This window comes from Sus scrofa, chromosome 6 (genome assembly GCF_000003025.6).
Source record: "Sus scrofa isolate TJ Tabasco breed Duroc chromosome 6, Sscrofa11.1, whole genome shotgun sequence".
Classification (NCBI taxonomy): Eukaryota; Metazoa; Chordata; class Mammalia; order Artiodactyla; family Suidae; genus Sus; species Sus scrofa.
The window spans coordinates 1941977-1960121 of NC_010448.4; the positions used below are offsets into that span (position 1 = coordinate 1941977).

General features: G+C 49.3%; 1 protein-coding gene across 8 annotated transcripts in view; it reads left to right on the forward strand.

Annotated features, from left to right (window-relative positions):
• Positions 7278 to 18145, forward strand: part of FBXO31 (F-box protein 31) — a 46206-nt gene continuing 35338 nt past the window's right edge. For 2 of the 8 annotated variants that reach the window (XM_021093687.1, XM_021093693.1), the window contains exon 1: positions 7923 to 8132. Coding sequence is in view for 2 of the 8 variants with exons in the window: in XM_021093684.1 (XP_020949343.1) it covers positions 7315 to 7663 (349 nt within the window). In the remaining 6 variants the exon portion in view is untranslated. Of the gene's footprint in view, positions 7664 to 7766; positions 7786 to 7922; positions 8133 to 8347; positions 8367 to 12930; positions 14862 to 18145 lie in introns of those variants that run through there. The other 6 variants (XM_021093684.1, XM_021093683.1, XM_021093689.1 and 3 more) reach the window with 6 other exon arrangements.

The following is an 18145-nucleotide window of genomic DNA, read 5'->3' on the forward strand; positions in this document are numbered from 1 at the left end:
TCTCAGCGTCATTTGCAAAAGGGCAACAATATTTTTAAAACTCCCAAGTGTTTTCTAAGAAGCTAATGAAAGTGGCGTGATAAAATATAGATGACTATCAATATTTAGTTATGAAATTGTTATTGCCCATCTCAAACATCTGATAAATATGTATCTATGAACATCACTTTATTCTTTCGCTGTTTTTGCTCTTTAATATTGCCAATGAAATTAATCAATGAACAATAAATAGTAAGAATAGAAAAAAACTTTTATTTGACCCAAACTGAGGACTAGCCCAGAAGCCTGCTTCCCAGATTACTCTGAGGAGCTGCTCCAGAGAAGCAGGGTTTTAGCGTAGTTTTTTATCTTGCCTGCACAAAGAACATTAAACAAGTCAGGGTTTCTAAAAAAGAACATTCGAGCATATACACAGCAAGTCAGCATAGTCTCGAACCTGGGAAGGGACTCATTATCAAAGGAAGACCAGCCTTGGTGTCCCAGAAGAAGAAGCATTTAATCCTTATTTTTTATATTCTTTTTTTTTTTTTTTTTTTGCTTCTTAGGGCTGTACCCATGGTATATGAACATTCTCAGGCTAGGGGTTGAATCAGAGCTACAGCTGCTGGCCTACACCGCAGCCACAGCAACGTGGGATCTGAGCTGCATCTGTGACCTACACCACAGCTCGAGGTGATGCTGGATACCCAACCCACTGAGCAAGGCCAGGGATGGAACCTGTATCCTCATGGATCCTAGTTGGATTTGTTGCCACTGAGCCACAACGGGAACTCCCATTTAATCTTTGTTTTTAACATGGACATTCTTTATTTCCGGTCAATGTACCCTTTTCTTTAATAATTAAAGCAGATGTACAATGTGTGTTTGCCAGGCCACAAACGGCCGATATTAGTTGGTATAGACTTAACTCATACATAAGCCAGAATGACTTCCCTATATCTCAATATGTTAAAATGTTTTTTTGTTTTCTGGTGCTTTTTTTTTTTTTTGTCTTTTGTCCTTTTTAGGGCCACACCCGAGGCATATGGAGGTTCCCAGGCTGGGGTCTAATCCGAGCTGTGGCTGCCGGCCTACACCACAGCTCACCGCAACGCCAGATCCTTAACCCATTGAGCCAGGCCAGGGATGGAACCCACAACCTCATGGTTCCTAGTTGGATTCATTTCCACTGCGCCTCTACGGAAACTCCTAAAAATGTCTTTCATGAACACTTAATACTTCTTCTTTTTCTTTATTGGCCACACTCATGGCAAATGGAAGTTCCTGGGCCAGGGATCGAATCCAGGAATCAAACCAGCGCCACCACAGAGACAACACCAGATCATTAACATGCTGTGCCACATCAGGAACTTTTAATATCTAATGTTTTGAAAGTATTTTAACCTCTTTGAATTTGTAAACGCCTTTCTAGTAATACCTGTTTGATATAGTAATTGGATTGTGCTAATATACATTTATTATATAAACATACTAAAATGTATTTCTCGAAGTGGTTTCAATGCAGCTGGAATTTCTTTCTTTATAGAGAAACCAAGTATGCTGTAGCCCTTGTATAATTATCCCCACTGCCAGAACAATGGTGTTAATTGTAGCTCTTTGCCACCATTGTCAAAAGAACAGTTGTGCATATGTCACTTTCCCAGGTTTTTTTTTTTTTCCTCTTTCTGTCACAGTTCTTTACCCTGAAAATATGATAGTATACAGTTAATGAAGATTCAAAACAGTCCATCTTTTTTTCAGAGTTCCAAAGGAAGATTTTAAGCTCCAAGTGTACAATCCTTTTTGTTTTGTGTCTATTCTGTGAAGATTGGCTTGGGGGGCGGGGAACAGGATCCAGTAAGTGTACCTTCCTTCTTCCAGAACACAAAATGATCCGCTGTGAAGTCTTCAATGAGAGTGTGGACTGTGTGTTGCTTTTCTTTTCCGAGTTTTTATGATATTAAATATTGACTGGTGAGTGCTTTTTTGGCTTGATTGCTACTTTGTAAGAAATGGACTTTTTGTTCTCTTGCTGGAAAACTGTTCCAAATGCAAAAAGAGTGACAAAAAATCGATATCAGGCATATGGGTGTGGGGAGAGGGGAGGGAGAGTTTCGTATTTTTCTAGTCCCTTCGGCATCCATACAGCTTTACCCAATTATCTCAGGCCTTGGGTTCCCTGCCCCAGGGATGACCTCAAGGGCTGCGATTAGTGATGGGACAGGATTACTCTTTGGAATTTCAAGCGCTAAAGTCTACACTTACAGTGACGGCTGTACTCTTTAAATTCCTACTTGAATCTAAAAACACACATCCCTACAGTTTTCTCAGAAAATCATCCAAAGTACTTGGGGTATAAATGGTATCTCATGAGCATGTAGGAACAACGTGTTGAAATAAGCAATATGTAAACAGTGTTTAATGTTTACTAATTTATATTCATGTGCAAATAAGTGTTAATAAGGACTGTGGCCGTGGAAGTTCCCCTGTGGCGCAGTAGGTTAAGAATCCAGTGTTGCCGCATCTGTGGTACAGATTGCAACTGCGGTAAGGGTTCCATCCCTGACTTGGGAACTTCCACATGCCGTGGGTGGAGCCAAAAAAAAAAAAAAAAAGTACTGCAACTTCATGTAAATTTTGAAAACCAGTGTGCTTGAGGGTATGCGAAAATTTTCAGGGACCCCCCAGACAGCGGTTTAGTCGAAGTTCGACATAGTGAACAATATTCAGTGATAAATTAATATTACTGATGATTATTTTAAGCTAGTTAACATAAGCATAGTACGATTTATTTTAAAATAAACAACATCAATATTATTGTTTTCTCCAGGAACCTCATGGTGATTTTAAACTATCAAGTAATCATTCTAAAAAGCCAAGCAGTATAGGTTTTAAATAACTCTCATCCTATTCCTTTTTCCTAACACGAAATGACCACAACCGTGGGGAATATAAGGTAATGGCTAAAAATAGAATGTGACAGCCTCGCACCTTACTCGTGCTGTCCAGCTATTTCTACGAGTCTGTTAAATGAGGCATGAAACCTGAACGGACAGTAGAACACATTAGGGTGATTTTGCCACACTCAGTATGGAAGGCAAGTCCCACTGAGAATTCGTTCGGCTCTTCAAGCCGGCCCAGTCTGTCCCGCCTCTCCGCTTTCTGATTGGGAGAGATATTCCACCCTCATTCTTGTCTGGGCAGCTATTGGCCAGTGGTCCAATCAGTCGTGCGTCATCTCTGCTTTTTCAGCACAAGTAAACAAACAAGTATTGCTCAAGAGCAGTGTCCAACCTCTTCTCAGAAAGGATTCAGCCAGGAGGGTGGTGAGGTTGACTCCATAGTTTGCAGTCTTTAGGGGTGTCTTCACCGGATCCAGGAGGGCCTGTCCTGAGCGAGAGAGGCACCATGTTGGTGTGCTTTTCTTCCCCAGCCACACTCGGGTGTAAAACTTAAGAAATCACATGCTAGTGCCTGCGGCAAAGCAGTCTTGGTTCACTCCTATGACCGAACGCCAGCTCTTTAGTGAGTGTGTGTAACTACTGATGGACCTGGTGGGTGTTCCACAGGTTCTTTTCGGTTTTTTTGCTTGTTTAATTCTAAACCAGTTCTGAAAGACTGGTGTTTTTCCAGCTTTTGCCTACATGTGGGATTAAAGGATGCAACTGTTGAGACTCTTCGTACACCTCAAACCTCTTGCTTAGACTTTAGATATTTGCCCTTCTTTCCATTCCCTTGACTTTTTTCTGAGCGGTGGGCAAGATGCCATTTTTCCCATCTGGATTCTGAGAAACAGCATGGGAAGGGTTAACAGGGTTCTCCTAAATCCAAGAACTACTATGGTCCGTGGCCTTTGAACAATCGATTAAAAAATGCCTTACCCTGGGGTTCTCATTGTGGCTCAGGGGAACCGAATCTGACTAGCATCCATGAGGATGCAGGTTCAATCCCTGGCCTTGCTCAGTGGGTTGAGGATCTGGAGTTGCCGGGAGCTGTGGTGTAGGCTGGCAGCTACAGCTCCGATTTGACCCCTAGCCTGGGAACCTCCATATGCTGTGGGTGTGGCCCTAAAAAGACAAAAAAAAAAAAAAAAAAAAAGAATAAACAATTTCTGTAAAAGAGGGTCTCTTCTATCCAGTGTTTCCTCACTTTAAGGTGGAACGCATCCTCCTTTAGTGCTTTCTGTAAAGGCTGCGGTTCTAAATAAGTAAAAGTTTCAAGGACACATAGCTTTCAGGGTTCGCTGTGTAATAGTTCTCTGCTGCAGCCTAAGACTTCCCCTCTGGCTGCTCTCCACCAACGTGGATCACCCAGCTCTCACAGTCATCTTCTTTCTGTTCTGGTGGTCAGCATGGATTCAACTCTTTCACAGCTCTGTGGGTTATTATACACAGACTTCCATTGCTTCAGCCATCAAGGGGATACACACATAGATACACCTTTTATCTGAATTGTGTGTAATTGAAATGATGGATATAGTTTAACCATTCTTTTTCTAAAACGATTTTTATTTTTTCCATTATAGCTGGTTAACCATTCTTCTAAAGGCAGAAATTTATTTTGTACATTTTAATGTACTCTGAACTCCTCTAGGAGAAAACTGTATCTTATCAATAGGACCTAGTAGGGAGTAGATAGGTTAAAAAAAAAAAAGGCAGCAAGGCTCAGGTTTTACCACTTAGGGATCCATTCAGAACATAGCACAGAGGTTAGTCAGCCCTTCATAAATATTTATCGCATTCGTTGATGCATTTCTGTTGGTGAGATATTTCCCACCTTGGGGTGATGGTGATACTACACCAGTGTTCTCTAAACCTCTGCTTCATCTTCCTCACTTTTTGTCCTTCTAGCCAGTTTGTTCTTTTTTTCATTCAACAAACATTCAGTCAGTACACAGCGGCCGATTACGTGGTGTTAGTTTCTCTCTCAGGTGACGGGTACGTCTAGCAAGGCTGCCCCCAAAGGGAGCGAATGTTTGTAATAAAACAATATGATGGTGCTGTCATGAAGGGACACTCTGAGAAGTGGGTGCCATTTGAGGACAAGCAGTTAGGGGTGCTTGCTTACTGGCACAGACCGGGGAGAAGAGACAGCTGGAACATGGGACAGAGATAGGACAAGGAAGGCATGGTGAGTTTCAGCTAAGGTATTGGATGGCTCCCATTGAGAGACGTGTGGGGACAGGAGATAGGGCCAGACTGGGAGGTCAGGGTTGGATGGCGAGGTACTCTGTGTGACGTGGTGATAAGGGGTCAACAGAGCCATGAGATTTTTCTAAATAGATGAGTGAAGCCAAGAGTCGGTTTTTGTTGATGTGTTGCTGTTTGCAGGAAGAGGGTGGAGGATGGTTTAAAACACTGTCCAGAAGCAGGGAGGGCAGTTACATGTTTTTCAAATGCCTGGAGCTAAGATGGTCAAGATTTGAAGTACAGCATTACTATTTTGTCGGAAGGTGCACTTCCCTGTTTACGGGGTTCTGTGGATCGGGGCAGGCCAGCCTCTTCTCACTTGCCGACCTCCTCGTGGCGGTAGTAGTGGATAGCCAGGACCTTGTGGAGGCTGGGCCCAGGGGACTGGCCGAGTCACTATTTTCTTTCTTTCTTTTTTTGTCTTCTTGTCTTTTTAGGGCTGCACCTGCGGCATATGGAGATTCCCAGGCTAGGGGTCAAATCAGAGCTATAGCTGCCAGCCTACACCACAGCCACTGCAACACAGGATCCCAGCTGCATCTGTGACCTACACCACAGCTCATGGCAACGCGAGATCCTTAACCCACTGAGCGAGGCCAGGGATCAAACCTGTGTCCTCATGGATACTCGTCAGATTCGTGTCCACTGAGCCAGGACGGGAACTCCAAGGTCACTATTTTCTATGGGAGGAGCAAGACTCCACACCTGACCAGAAACACGGGGGTGGTCTGTGGATTCTTAGCTTCCTGCTGGACCCAGGGCAGCAGCTCCAGCACTTCAAGGTGTTAAAGTCAGTCTTGACCAGAATGGATCCAGGCCCACTCAAGATGAGCTCCCGTAATCCTATAATCATGTCCGCACCCCTGGCCCGCATCTGTGCAAAAGTTTCCCCTGATCAGTGCTATTCAAGGTGAAACCTTTGACGTCAGAAGGCTCCACCCCTGCCGGGGGGCGGGGCTTGACCTTGGAGCACAGGGTAAACAAGGTAATTAGGGCACAACAAGATCAGGTGGAAGACACACCTGGGGTGATTCCTCCTTCCCATTACAACCAAGGTGGAAACGAGTGAATGTCAGTTTTTAGATGAAAGGCGCAGTTCAGGGTTCTATTTGGCTTAGGTGGTTCTGGGAGCTCTGAGTTCGTGCCCTTCCTCTGGCCCCCCACTCCTGCCTCTGGTTACCCTCCTGGGTTTTGGGGAGATGAGAGGGCACCCTTGGGCCCATCCTGGGGAATCCTCTGAGTAGGGAGTCCTTGAGGTATCCCTTCTGGTGGGGTTCCTGGGGGTTCTCGGGGGCGTTCTGGGGGACTTCTCCAGGCCTTCCTGGGGGTCCGCACAACACTTTTCCCGCCGGGGGGTCCAGGGGGCTCCTTTAGCGCTTCCTGGGGAGTCCGGGAGTGATGTCCTCCAGGCCTTCTTGGGGGTTTCTCCAGGGGATCCTCAGACCTTTCTTGGGGAGTCTTCAGGGGGGTTTTGGGCGGAGTTCTCGGGCGCTCCTCAGAGACCTCCTGGGAGGCTCCTGGGGGTGGCGGTGTGTGTCCTCTGGACCTCCCCGGCGGGTTCTCTGGGGATCCTCAGGGGGTTCTTCTGCGGGGCCCTGGGGGGGTCCTCCGGACCTTCCTGGGGAGTTCTGGGGGTGGGGAGGTCCCCGAAGGGTCTTCCAGGCTGGCCTGGGTAAAGGTGGTGAGTTCGACCCACACACTCGGCAGCGCACCTTCTGCTGCCCACGCCCAAGTCCTCGTCGGGAAGGAGTGGCTGTCGCGCGCTGTCAGTGACAGTCTTTCCCCGCGCTCCGTCCGGGCGTGGAAATGGAGAATGCCGGCAGACCTCCGGTGAGCGGAGGCCGGGGCTTCCCAGGGGGCCTGGGGCTGCGGGGGGAAGAAGGTCCCGCTGAGACCCGGCGGGCGGTGGCAGGAAAGAGGCGTTCGAGGTCCCCCGACCCCTGGCGGAGACCCCAGCAGAAATGGCGACGTGGGCGTGGCTGCGCACGGAGGGCGTGGCTCGGCGGTCGGGCACGCGCTTGGGCTCCCCTGGGGGCGGGGCGAGCTCCCCTGCGGGGCGGGGCGAGCTCCCCCGCGGGGCGGGGCTCGGCTCTCCGGCGGCGCCTGCGCACAGGCGGCGGCGGCGCGGCGGCCGTCAGTCGCCGGCATGGCGGTGTGCGCTCGCCTCTGCGGCGTGGGCCCGTCGCGGGGATGCCGGCGCCGCCAGCAGCGCCGGGGCCCTGCCGAGACTGCGGCGGCAGACAGCGAGCCGGACACGGACCCCGAGGAGGAGCGCATCGAGGCGGGCGCGGCGACGCTGTGCGGGGTGGGGGGCGGCCGGAGCGCGGGCCCCTCGTCGCCCCCGCGCTGCTCGCTGCTGGAGCTGCCGCCCGAGCTGCTGGTGGAGATCTTCGCCTCGCTGCCCGGCACCGACCTGCCTAACCTGGCCCAGGTCTGCACCAAGTTCCGGCGCATCCTGCACACAGACACCATCTGGAGGCGGCGCTGCCGGGAGGGTGAGTGCGCCGGGGCGGGGCCTGGGCCTGGAGGGGGCCTGGCCGGGAGGGGCTTGGGGCGGGGGCCCCACGGGCTCTAGAAGGGACCCTGCCACAGATCCCGGGCGCGAACTCCGGGCGAGGTGGGCTTCCCGGGTGGGCAGCGGACCGGGTTCTGCCCACAAAGGGTGCTCAGAGAGGGTTAAGGGGTCCCCCGGCTGAGGGGGCCAGGACGCCAGAGCAGTGACGCGTGCTGGGGCTGGGTTTAGGCCGGGGAGCAACTGACGTCTGTGGCATCCAACTTGGTCCCCAGCCCCTGAGGGCGGAGCTGACGGGAGCAGTGAGGGTGAACTTGAAGAGTTAGGGGAGCCCGAGTGTTTGGAGGCGCTCCTGAGGACGAGAAACTGGTCTGTGACGCGGTGGGGGCCGCGGGACGGCGCTGGAGAGGGCTGATGGACCCCCAGGGATGCTGGTGGCCGAAGTGAGGGTAGTGAGTAGTTTTGAAACAAATCCCAGGAAGAAAGCGTTACCTAATCCAGAGTTCAAGGCTCTCTGCATTCCTAACCTTTCATGTTTTGGTGCAAAGAATAGTTAAGAAAAAAATCAAACAAGGAAGGACAACAAAGGGGAGAAGGTGAAACTCATCGGAGACCCCTGCAGTCTAAGACAGGCCACTCTTAAAATTTTGGAAAACATTTATCTCCTTATCCACCTGCAGAGTCAGGTACACCTTTTTACTTAAACGGGGAGGTACCATTTCTGTTCTTGTGGACATGGTTTAGTATAACGGCTTCATAGGGTTACACTGTCTGTGTATGCTACAGACTAGTCCCTTACTGATAGACTTTAAATTTGCAGTTTTTCCTTGTCATAGACAGTGATATCAAGACTGCCCTTATGCCTTAAAGAGACGTTGATGTGACTTACCTGTCCCTTGTAGAACTTCGGAGATTATCTTCTTAGGGTGCACGTCCCGAAGTGGGGCTGTGGACAGCAGGGTGTGTGCACGTTGGTGACACCTTAGATACTCATTGCCCAGCCCTTGATGTTTGCACCCTGGGAAGACTGCGTTCAAAGGCCTCTTTGCCCAGATCCTCCCCAGAATGGGATCGTCTTCAGTCACCTTGTCTCTGCTGTAAAGCTCAGTGGTCAGGACTCTGGATTTATAATCACTGGCCAGGCTCTGTTTATCTGCCATGAGTTCCTGGACCTGCCGCTTCACCTTCCCAAGTGTTCCTGGGAAGTGATGCTCCCCTAGGGTGACTTTGAGGGCTAGTTGAGATGACGCGGTGAACACCTCACCCCCTGAATGATAGCTGTTTGGTTCTTGGCCATTTTTATTTCACCTTGTGTGAATTCCCTATTTGTGGGGGGTTTTTTGGGGGGATGTTGTTATTTGTTTTAGTCTCTTTTTCTTTTAGGGAGTTTATTTTGTCTTACAATTTTGTAAGAGTTCATTGAATATTAGCAGTGTTAACCTTTTGTACATGTGGCAAGGGAATTTCTTTTGACATTCTGAAATAGAGGCAGAGAGCATTCCACCTTTTCGTTGGCTTTGTTTTGCATTCTGTACACCTGAGACTGATTCGACACAGATCATTTGTGCTTTGAGGGGTTTCTCCATCAGTCAGGCAGACCTTTGTGGTGTCTGGGCGGGGGGGGGGGTGGTGGTCTCTGGGGAAACCATATGTAGCTCAATTCTAGGAACAGGGGGTGGCAGAAGACTTTCGTATGATCAAAAACTCAAAGGTATGCCGCAGAGGTACCGCTCAGGGCACATTCTCATGGCTGCTAATGGAAATGTAGAAAGTCCTCATGAAGATGTAGAGAGACGTTGAGGGGCAGACATAGAAGCACCTTCAATCCTTCCCTTCCTGCTGCTGGTCTCAGTTCAGCTTTCCTGGGACAGCACACATTGTGATGTTGGAATCAACGCCTCTTGTTCGCCTGGCAGCTAGGAGACTTCATCTTGAGAAATTAAAAAAAAAAAAAAAATGAAAGACAAAAGTGATCAAACAGGCATGTTCCTAGCCATCCCAATATGTAGCAGGTACGTCTTCAGTCATATTTGCTCTTCCTCTCTCTCCCTTTCTCGTAAAGAGCACGACTCACCTGACACTCCGGTCCTGCTGACCGCCCCGTCCTTCCCACTCCCTGGAAGCCGCTGCTGTTGTGTGGGTTGAGTTTGTCTGTCTATCTGGGAACCTGTAACACCGCCAGAGTGTGACACTGTTTGGTGGTGGTTTAATTTTTAGAAATGTGTCACAGCGGCAGTCATGTGCATCTGCCTTTCCCCCCATCACCTTGTGTTCTTAAGTTCTGTCCATGTTAACGCACTTGAGCCCAGCTCAGTCTTCTTCAGCACTGTGCGATGGTTCGTGATTGCAAGAGGTCACGCGTGTTCCTTTGCTTATTTTTGATCTCATCATTATACACAGTGTGATGGAGAACAATCTCCTGTGTTAGGGCAGGTAAATTTGAAAGTTTCTCTAAGGAATGTATCCGGAAGTGTTGTTGCCTGGGAGTTCCCGTTGTGGCACAGCGGAAACAAGTCTGACTGGCATCCATGAAGATGCAGGTCTGATCCCTGGCCTCGCTCAGTGGGTTAGGGATCCAGCGTTGCCGTGAGCTGTGATGTAGGTCGCAGACTCGGCTTGGATCTGGTATGGCTGTGGCTGTGGCGGAAGCTGACGGCTACAGCTCTGATTTGACCCCTAGTCTGGGAACTTCCACGTGCTGAGAGTGCAGCCCTAAAAAGACAAAAAAAAGAAGAGGAAGAAGAAGTGTTGTTGCTTGGATAGTGGGCTGTGAGATTTGCAGGATACTGGCCAGTTACTTTTTCGAGTGATTTTTTTTTTGCTCCAGATATAACACAGTTATATTTTACTCTTTGCACACCTGTCCCATGAGGGCGTGCCTAGGCAAGTTGCTAAAGGTGAGAGGAATGCCCCATGTGCATCACAGAGTAGCTGCCTTTGTGGTCTGGCTCCTTTAATCCAGTGTTTGATAAATTCTGTCTAGTTTGAACTATCGATTTCTGAAAATCTGTGAGAATCTGGGTGAGAAACAGCCCCTCATTTTAATTTGCAAATGCCTGATAACTGCACATTTAGGGAGTTCCCTGATGGTCTGCTGGTTAGGACTCCACACTTTCACCACTGTGGCCCTCGTTCAGTCCCTGGTCTGGGAACTGAGATCCCACATCAAGCTGCTGCACACTCTGGCAGAAAAAAAAAAAAAAAAATGCACATTCAGGAGCTCCCATCATGGCTCAGCGGTTAACGAGCCTGACTAGTATCCATGAGGACTCCGGTTCCATCCCTGGCCTTGCTCAGTGGGTTAAGGATCCAGTGTTGCTGTGAGCTGTGGTGTAGGCTGGAGGAACCTCCATATGCTGCAGGTGTGACCCTAAAAGACAAAAAGAAAAAAAAAAAAGAATGTACATTTATTTATTTATTTTTATTATTATTATTATTTTTTTGTCTTTTTGCCATTTCCTGGGCCGCTCCCACGGCATATGGGAGGTCCCCAGGCTAGGGGTCTAATCAGAGCTGTAGCCACCAGCCTACACCAGAGCCACAGCAACGCAGCATCTGAGCCACGTCTGTGACCTGCACCACAGCTCACGGCAATGCCAGATCGTTAACCCACTGAGCAAGGGCAGGGATCGAACCTGCAACGTCATGGTTCCTAGTCGGATTCGTTAACCACTGCACCACGACGGGAACTCCCAAAGAATGCACATTTAAAAACATAACTCTTGGAGTTGCCGCTGTGGTGAAGTGTGTTGAGAATCCGATGGCAGTAGCTTGGGTTGCTGCGGAGACGTGGGTTCTGTCCTCAGCCCAGTGCAGGGGGTTAAAGAATCTGGGCCTGCAGCAGCTGTGACATAAGTTGCAGCTGCAGCTCAGATTCAGTCTCTGGCCTAGGAACTTCCATGTGCTGTGGGTACAGCCATAAAAATAAATAAATAAAAACATAATTATTGGCCATTTGGATTTTTATTCTTCACGCACCCTTAATTTTTGCCCTTTTTTCCCCCTATTATTTTTTCTTGTTGATGTGGGCTTTTAGGCATGTAATCTGGATCAGTGCCTTTTTAATATGTACAAACGTTTTCTCATAGTCAAATAGTCATTTGCTTTTTAACTTCACTTACAGTGACTTTTGCAAAAGTTCCGGTGTTAATTGAAGTTATAAACCTGGCGGCATATATGGAGGTTCCCAGGCTGGGGGTCCAATTGGAGCTGCAGCTGCTGGCCTACCCCACAGCCACAGCAATGCGGGATCCGAGCCACGTCTGTGACCTACACTGCAGCTCATGGCAATGCTCATCCTTAACTCACTGAGCACGGCCAGGGATGGAACTCACATCTTCATGAATACTAGTCAGGTTCATTTTCTGCTGCAGGTTCATTTTCTGCTGCAGGTTCATTTTCTGCTGAGCCACAGCAGGAACTCGGAAGTTTCCAACGTTTTACTTTGGCTTAAAGTAATCATTGTTGGTCCTGAGGTTATGAAGACGGTTAACAGCTGGGTCTTCGGTTTCACTGGTTCATTCTGGTGGCTCTAATTTCCAGCTCATCGGGGTCCACCGCTGGACCGTCGGCCGTCCCGTGTGGCATTCATAGGGTCTTATAGGGTCAGTTTAATCAGGGCTGGAATGTGTATAAGAACAGTCATGTGTGAGACAGACTTGATCTTATTTCCTGAGCCTCAAAACTTCTTCTGTGCTGAACTAGACGTTTGGTCATGGTGGGTGTTGAAGCCAAAGCCAAGTCCACAGAGGCAGAAACTAAGCCCTTTGCGGCCCTGGTGAGCAGGAGGAGGCTGGTCCCAGCCGGTCCTGTTTCCTCTGGTTTCCTGACCCCAAAGCTCCAGGTGCGGCTCTGACGTTGGGTGACGTGTCCTGGGAGGGTGAGTGAGACCGTGAGCCTGCACGATGGCGGCTAAGGGTTACGAGTTGGCATTCTCCCTTCTGATCACTGGATTTCCCAGAGAAGACAGGCCACAGAAAGGGCACGGGGGCGGTCAGGGGAAGTGGACCCCTGTGTTTCATTGCCTCAGAGAGTTGGGGGCCCTGATTGACTTCCCCGGCTCAGGCAGGGCACGCATGTCGTGGGCTCTCTCTCCGTAAAATGACAGAACTCTGGGGCAGGCGGGAGTGACACACAAAACTTAAAAAATAAGGTGGCTGTTTATAATGCTCACGATTTTCAGTGTCCTAGCAATAATAAAGCAATAACAATAAATCAGTTGTTTTTATTTGGTCTTTCTAGCCCCCTGCCTATTGGAGCTGTTGGATTAAATCTCTTCTCTGGTGTTTTTCCTGGCAGGTGAAGGAAAGTTGTCTCTGAGAAACCCAAATCTGTGCTCCTGTTTGGAGGCAAGCACACACCAAAGAAGTGATATTTCCACTCTTACAGGAAACCAAACCAGAGCAACCCCAGCCTCCAGGGCAGGCGCAGGGTTGGAGGCAGGCTGAGCAGTGTTTTGACGCATCACTCCTTTGGCTACAGGCCTCCTGCAGTTGCTTGCTTGTGGGGCTATAAATACGCTGTCATTTCTCAGAGTACAGGGTAGCAGCCAAGTCCGTTCTTTGCCTTTGACCCTTGACGAAGCTTTTCTTGGTTAATGCTTCACTGCTTGTTTGGTGAGTTTTGAAATGCTAGCCAGTTTTTGACACTGTTTGTCTGTGTTATGCAGCGCTTCCTGAAATCTGCCTGAGGCTCATGAGTTTAGAAAATTCAGACCGTGATTCTAAATGGAAACATTCAAATAATAACAAAAGATACCTTTAAAAACAAAGGAGATGGTCACACCTGTGTTCTCCTTCCCACACAGGATGCTTAAGTATTGAGACGCAAAGATTTCATCTTACTCAGCTCAATACCTGCCAGTGTCAGGTTCTGAATTTATAGTGTATGATTTACCCATTTAGTCTCTTGATGGTAAGTCTTTTGAGGACACCTGGAGTAATAGTTAGGTTATTTTTTTGGGCCACCCCTGGCATCCAGGGATCAGCTCTAAGCCGCAGCTGCTGCAGTGCCAGATCCTTAACCCACTGGCTGGTCTGGGAGTCGAACCTGTGTCCCAGCGCTCCCAGGATGCCGCTGCTGATCCTGTGGCACCACAATGGGAGCTTGGCGTAGTAATTGTATGGTGTCTTGATGAGTTGTTGGTCAAAAGTGCGTTTAAATCCCACCTTCATGAAAAATACCCCTTTCACATAATGTATGAGCTGTATGACAGAAAGGGAAACTTAAAAACCAGTGTGCAATTTTGTATTTGCATGCCGGCGAAAACACTCTTTCTGTTCCCTCTCGAGGTGCTGATGTGAAATGTGAGGAATGTGGCTCTTGTTACGTGAGGCTGAAGGCGGGAACAGCGTCCAGGGAAGAGGGGAGCGGGCACGTTGTTGATTTCCAGTCGGCTTTAGGAGCATCTGATGATGCTTGTTAGGCAGATGTTTGTTGAATGTACTTGTTTTGGTGTTGGGGGTGGGTCAGCAGTTGGATAGACAACGTGTCCAGGTAATAGAAACTCACCTGTCTCAGCCGTGAGCCGGGGAGGCCAGGCCTCCTCCTGCACAGACAGCAGGATCTCAACACTGCAGGGAAACCTTTATCCTTTCCTTCTGTTTTACTCATTGGGAGAACTACAGCCTCTATTTTTGGAAGTTGAATCTCATATGCTGCTTAGCAGAGAAACCTAATCCTTCAAGTTAGCAGAGTAGGAGAGGGGAAGGGGACATTTCTAACCTTACAGAAGCAGGCTGGGAAGTGGGGCTGGCGCCCCGAAAGCACCGAGTGAAGACCTCCCCGTGGCCGTATTTAATTGGACCGACCCTTGTGCTTTGCCAGAAAGAGCCGATTGGTTGTTTGAGGTCCAGGCACTGCCACTTGTACTGTTCCACTGTGTTTATAAAGCGATTACATAATGCAGGAGGATCTTGGTTTGTCTTTCTGGCTGGCAGGAATGCGCAAGTGCAAGGGCGTCTTTGGGACTCTGGAGGGGAACACGTGTCCTCTCAAAACCCCAGGACTTTTGAGGACGTGGCCTGGGTTCGGGACTCGTGAGTCAGCATCACTTTACTGTCCACCTGGTGGCGATGGAGAGAGGAGTAAACAGAATTACCAGGCCTGCTTGTGGGGTGTTGGTTAGGAGTCGGGAAGTTTGAAATCTTAGAAAAGGTCTCCCAGGTGCGTGGTGTGACCAGGTGCGTGCCGGTGTACTAGGAAGAAGGGTCTGGGCATGACAGGTGGGCCTCCCTTGGCCAGCAGAAGCTGGACGGGGTCAGCACCCCTGGCTGGAGGGCGAGGCTTCTCAAGGTTCCTCTTGACACTGCGACTATCTTTGCAGGGGTGGAACTGGTTGGGAATAAGTCACATTGACTATGTAGGCAGTGTCAGCTGTCCTTGGAAACTATTTACTTAGCGTCCCGAATATTCTAGGTGTTTAATAGGAGATGCCTATGGGCTGTGTCCAGGTTTGATTTTACATTCTTCCCATGCTAAGATGAGCTGGCTGCAGAGCGGTTTTTCCAGATCTGTAACATTATTAAAAAAAAAAAAAAAAAAGAAAAAGACATTTCATGCAGTTACAGTAAAAGCTAAGGAAAGCAGCTGAGCTGGGGGCCCCCGGGGCTCTGCTGTTGGAGAGCCGTCCTTGGAGGCTCACTCAGAGCAGCTGTGTCAGGAAGCCTGGGGCCAGCTGTCAGACTCCTCCTGAGCCTTGGTGGAGCCCCCTCTCTCACCAGCTCCCATCTCTGTGTCTACTTCCTTTTTCAGCTGCCGAAGTAAAGTTTTAGCTATATTTTATGAAGGGTTATAATTATCCCTAATTTAGTGCAAATGCAAATGCGGGAAATTTCCAGTCAATACTGCCTTTTGGTTTGACTTGGAAAACTGGTTGGGTTTACAGCAGGTGGGAAATGGGCCAGCAGCATTCCTCCAGCCTGCCTTCTCCACTCCCCCCTGCCTTGCCAGGGGCCAGTCTGTCTGGGTTACACCTTTCTTTCTGCCTCTGCCTTGCCTGGTGGTGCAGTGGCTTCCTCATGGGACCCCCACCGCCACCTGCATCTCCAGGGCCTTCTCTGCTGCCTCCGCCCACAGGTCTCTCTGTCCATGCTGCTTTTCTTTTCCTTCTTTCTTTCCTTTTTTTTTGTCTTTTGTCTTTTTAGGGCCTCACCTGCAGCATATGGAGGTTCCCAGGCTAGGGGTCTGTCTAATCGGAGCCACAGCTGCTGGCCCACACCACAGCCACAGCCACAGCCACATCTGATCCAAGTCGTGTCTGTGACCTACACCACAGCTCAGGGCAACGCCAGATCCTTAACCCACCGATTGAGGCCAGGGATGGGACCCTCAACCTCATGGTTTCCAGTCGGATGCATTTCCACTGCGCCTCGACGGGAGCTCCCCATGCTGCTTTTCTCCTTGAGACTTCTGCTTTTGCGATGCCCTTGGACTCCAGTCTCTGGCATTCAAGACCCCCCAGGACTTTCCGGGCTTATCATGTGTGCCCACCAGCTTGCTCCAGAGGCTGGGAGTGCTGTGCCCTTCTCGCGGGCGGAGTTCCTCACAAGCGATGTTTATGGGAGCAGGGGCTAAGTCCCCTCTAATTGCAGGCCCAAGACGGGCGCAGTGCGTGGGTGGTGACATGAACCTTGTCACCTTTGTTTTGACACAGAGCGTGGGCGCATCTCACACCGTCTCTGCTCAGTCTCCAGCTTCTCTTCCAGGGAAGGCGCCTCAGCGGGCAGCGTGTGTCCTTGTGTCCTCCTCCCTCCGGGGGCTTGGTGCCCGGCTCTCTGGTGTGCGTCCTCCGCCTCCACACCTGTCTGTCTTACCCAGCTGACATGCTGCCTCCAGTTTCCCTTCCCCGGCCCCTTGGCACCCACCGTGCTGCTTCCTGACTATGAATTTGACTATTCTGTTCTCATATAATATTGTCCTCTTGCGACTGGCTACTTTCTCTTAGCACAGTGTCCTCAAGATTCATTCATGCTGTAACCTTTGTCAGACTCTCCATCCTTTTTTTTGTCTTTTGTCTTTTTAGGGCTACACCCGCAGCATATGGAGGTACCCAGGCTAGGGATGCAATCAGAGGTGTAGCTGCTGGCCTACACCACAGCCCCAGCAACGCCAGATCCAAGCGTCTGCACCCTACACTACAGCTCATGGCAACACCGGATCCTAGTGCAAATATAACTGAGCAGGGCCAGGGGTAGAACCTGCATCCTCATGGATGCTAGTCAGATTCATTTCCGCTGAGCCACGATGGGAACTGGTGTTTTAAAAAGATTATTTTATTTTTTGGCCATGGTGCACAGTGGCTTGATGTGGGATCTCATTTCCCAGACCAGGGATTCAACCCAGGTCACAGCGGTGAAAGCACCAAGTCCTAACCACTAGACCACCAGGGAACTCCCTCTCCTCCCTTTTTAAGGCTGAATAATATTCCATTGTGTGAATGGACCATGTTTGGCTCTTCCATTCCTCCACTGATGGATACTTAGGTTGCTTCTACTTCTTGGCTATTGTGAATAATGCTGCTACATATATAGATGTATAAATATCTCTTTTTATTTTTTTGATTTTTAGGGCCACACTTTCAGCATGTGGAGGTGCCCAGGCTAGGGGTCAAGTTGGAGATGAAGCTGCCGGCCTACGCCACAGCCATAGCAACTCAGGATCCAAGCTGCATCTGCAACCTACACCACAGCTCACAGCAACGTTGGATCCTTAACCCACTGAGCAAGGCCAGGGATCGAACCTGTGTCCTCATAGATACTAGTCGGGTTTGTTTCCATTGAGCTATGACGGGACCTCCTACAAATATCTCTTTGACTCTGTTTTCATTTCTTTTGGGGTATGTACCCAGAAATAGGATACTAGCTGGATCATATGGTAATTCTATGTTTAATTTAAACTTCCTCAAGTCTAGCTAACCTATTTTTGTCCCCTTTCCCAACTTTTTTTTTTTTTTTTTTTTTTTACTTTGTTGCCTATTTTTGGGGAAGCAGACACGTTCAAAAAAAGACTTTCACAAGCTACCTCACCTAATAATAATTAGCAAGGAAAGTTGCTTGATCCAGGACCTAGAAGGCAGCTGTAGGCGGCCTGGTTTGGCATGCTAACTTCAGTCGTCTTGGGCCAGGTGGGACAGGACAGCGTTAACACCGGTGAGTTTTTCTGCAGGGGGGACCTGCGGTGCTGCACCGACACTGGCCCTGATCCTATTTTTCTTTTCTTTTTTTTTTTGGTCTTTTTGCCATTTCTCGGGCCGCTCCCGCAGCATATAGAGGTTCCCAGGCTAGGGGTCGAATCGGAGCTGTAGCCACCAGCCTACGCCAGAGCCACAGCAACGCGGGATCTGAGCTGCATCTGCGACCTACACCACAGCTCACGGCAACGCCAGATTGTTAACCCACTGAGCAAGGGCAGGGACCGAACCCGCAACCTCATGGTTCCTAGTCGGATTCGTTAACCACTGCGCCAC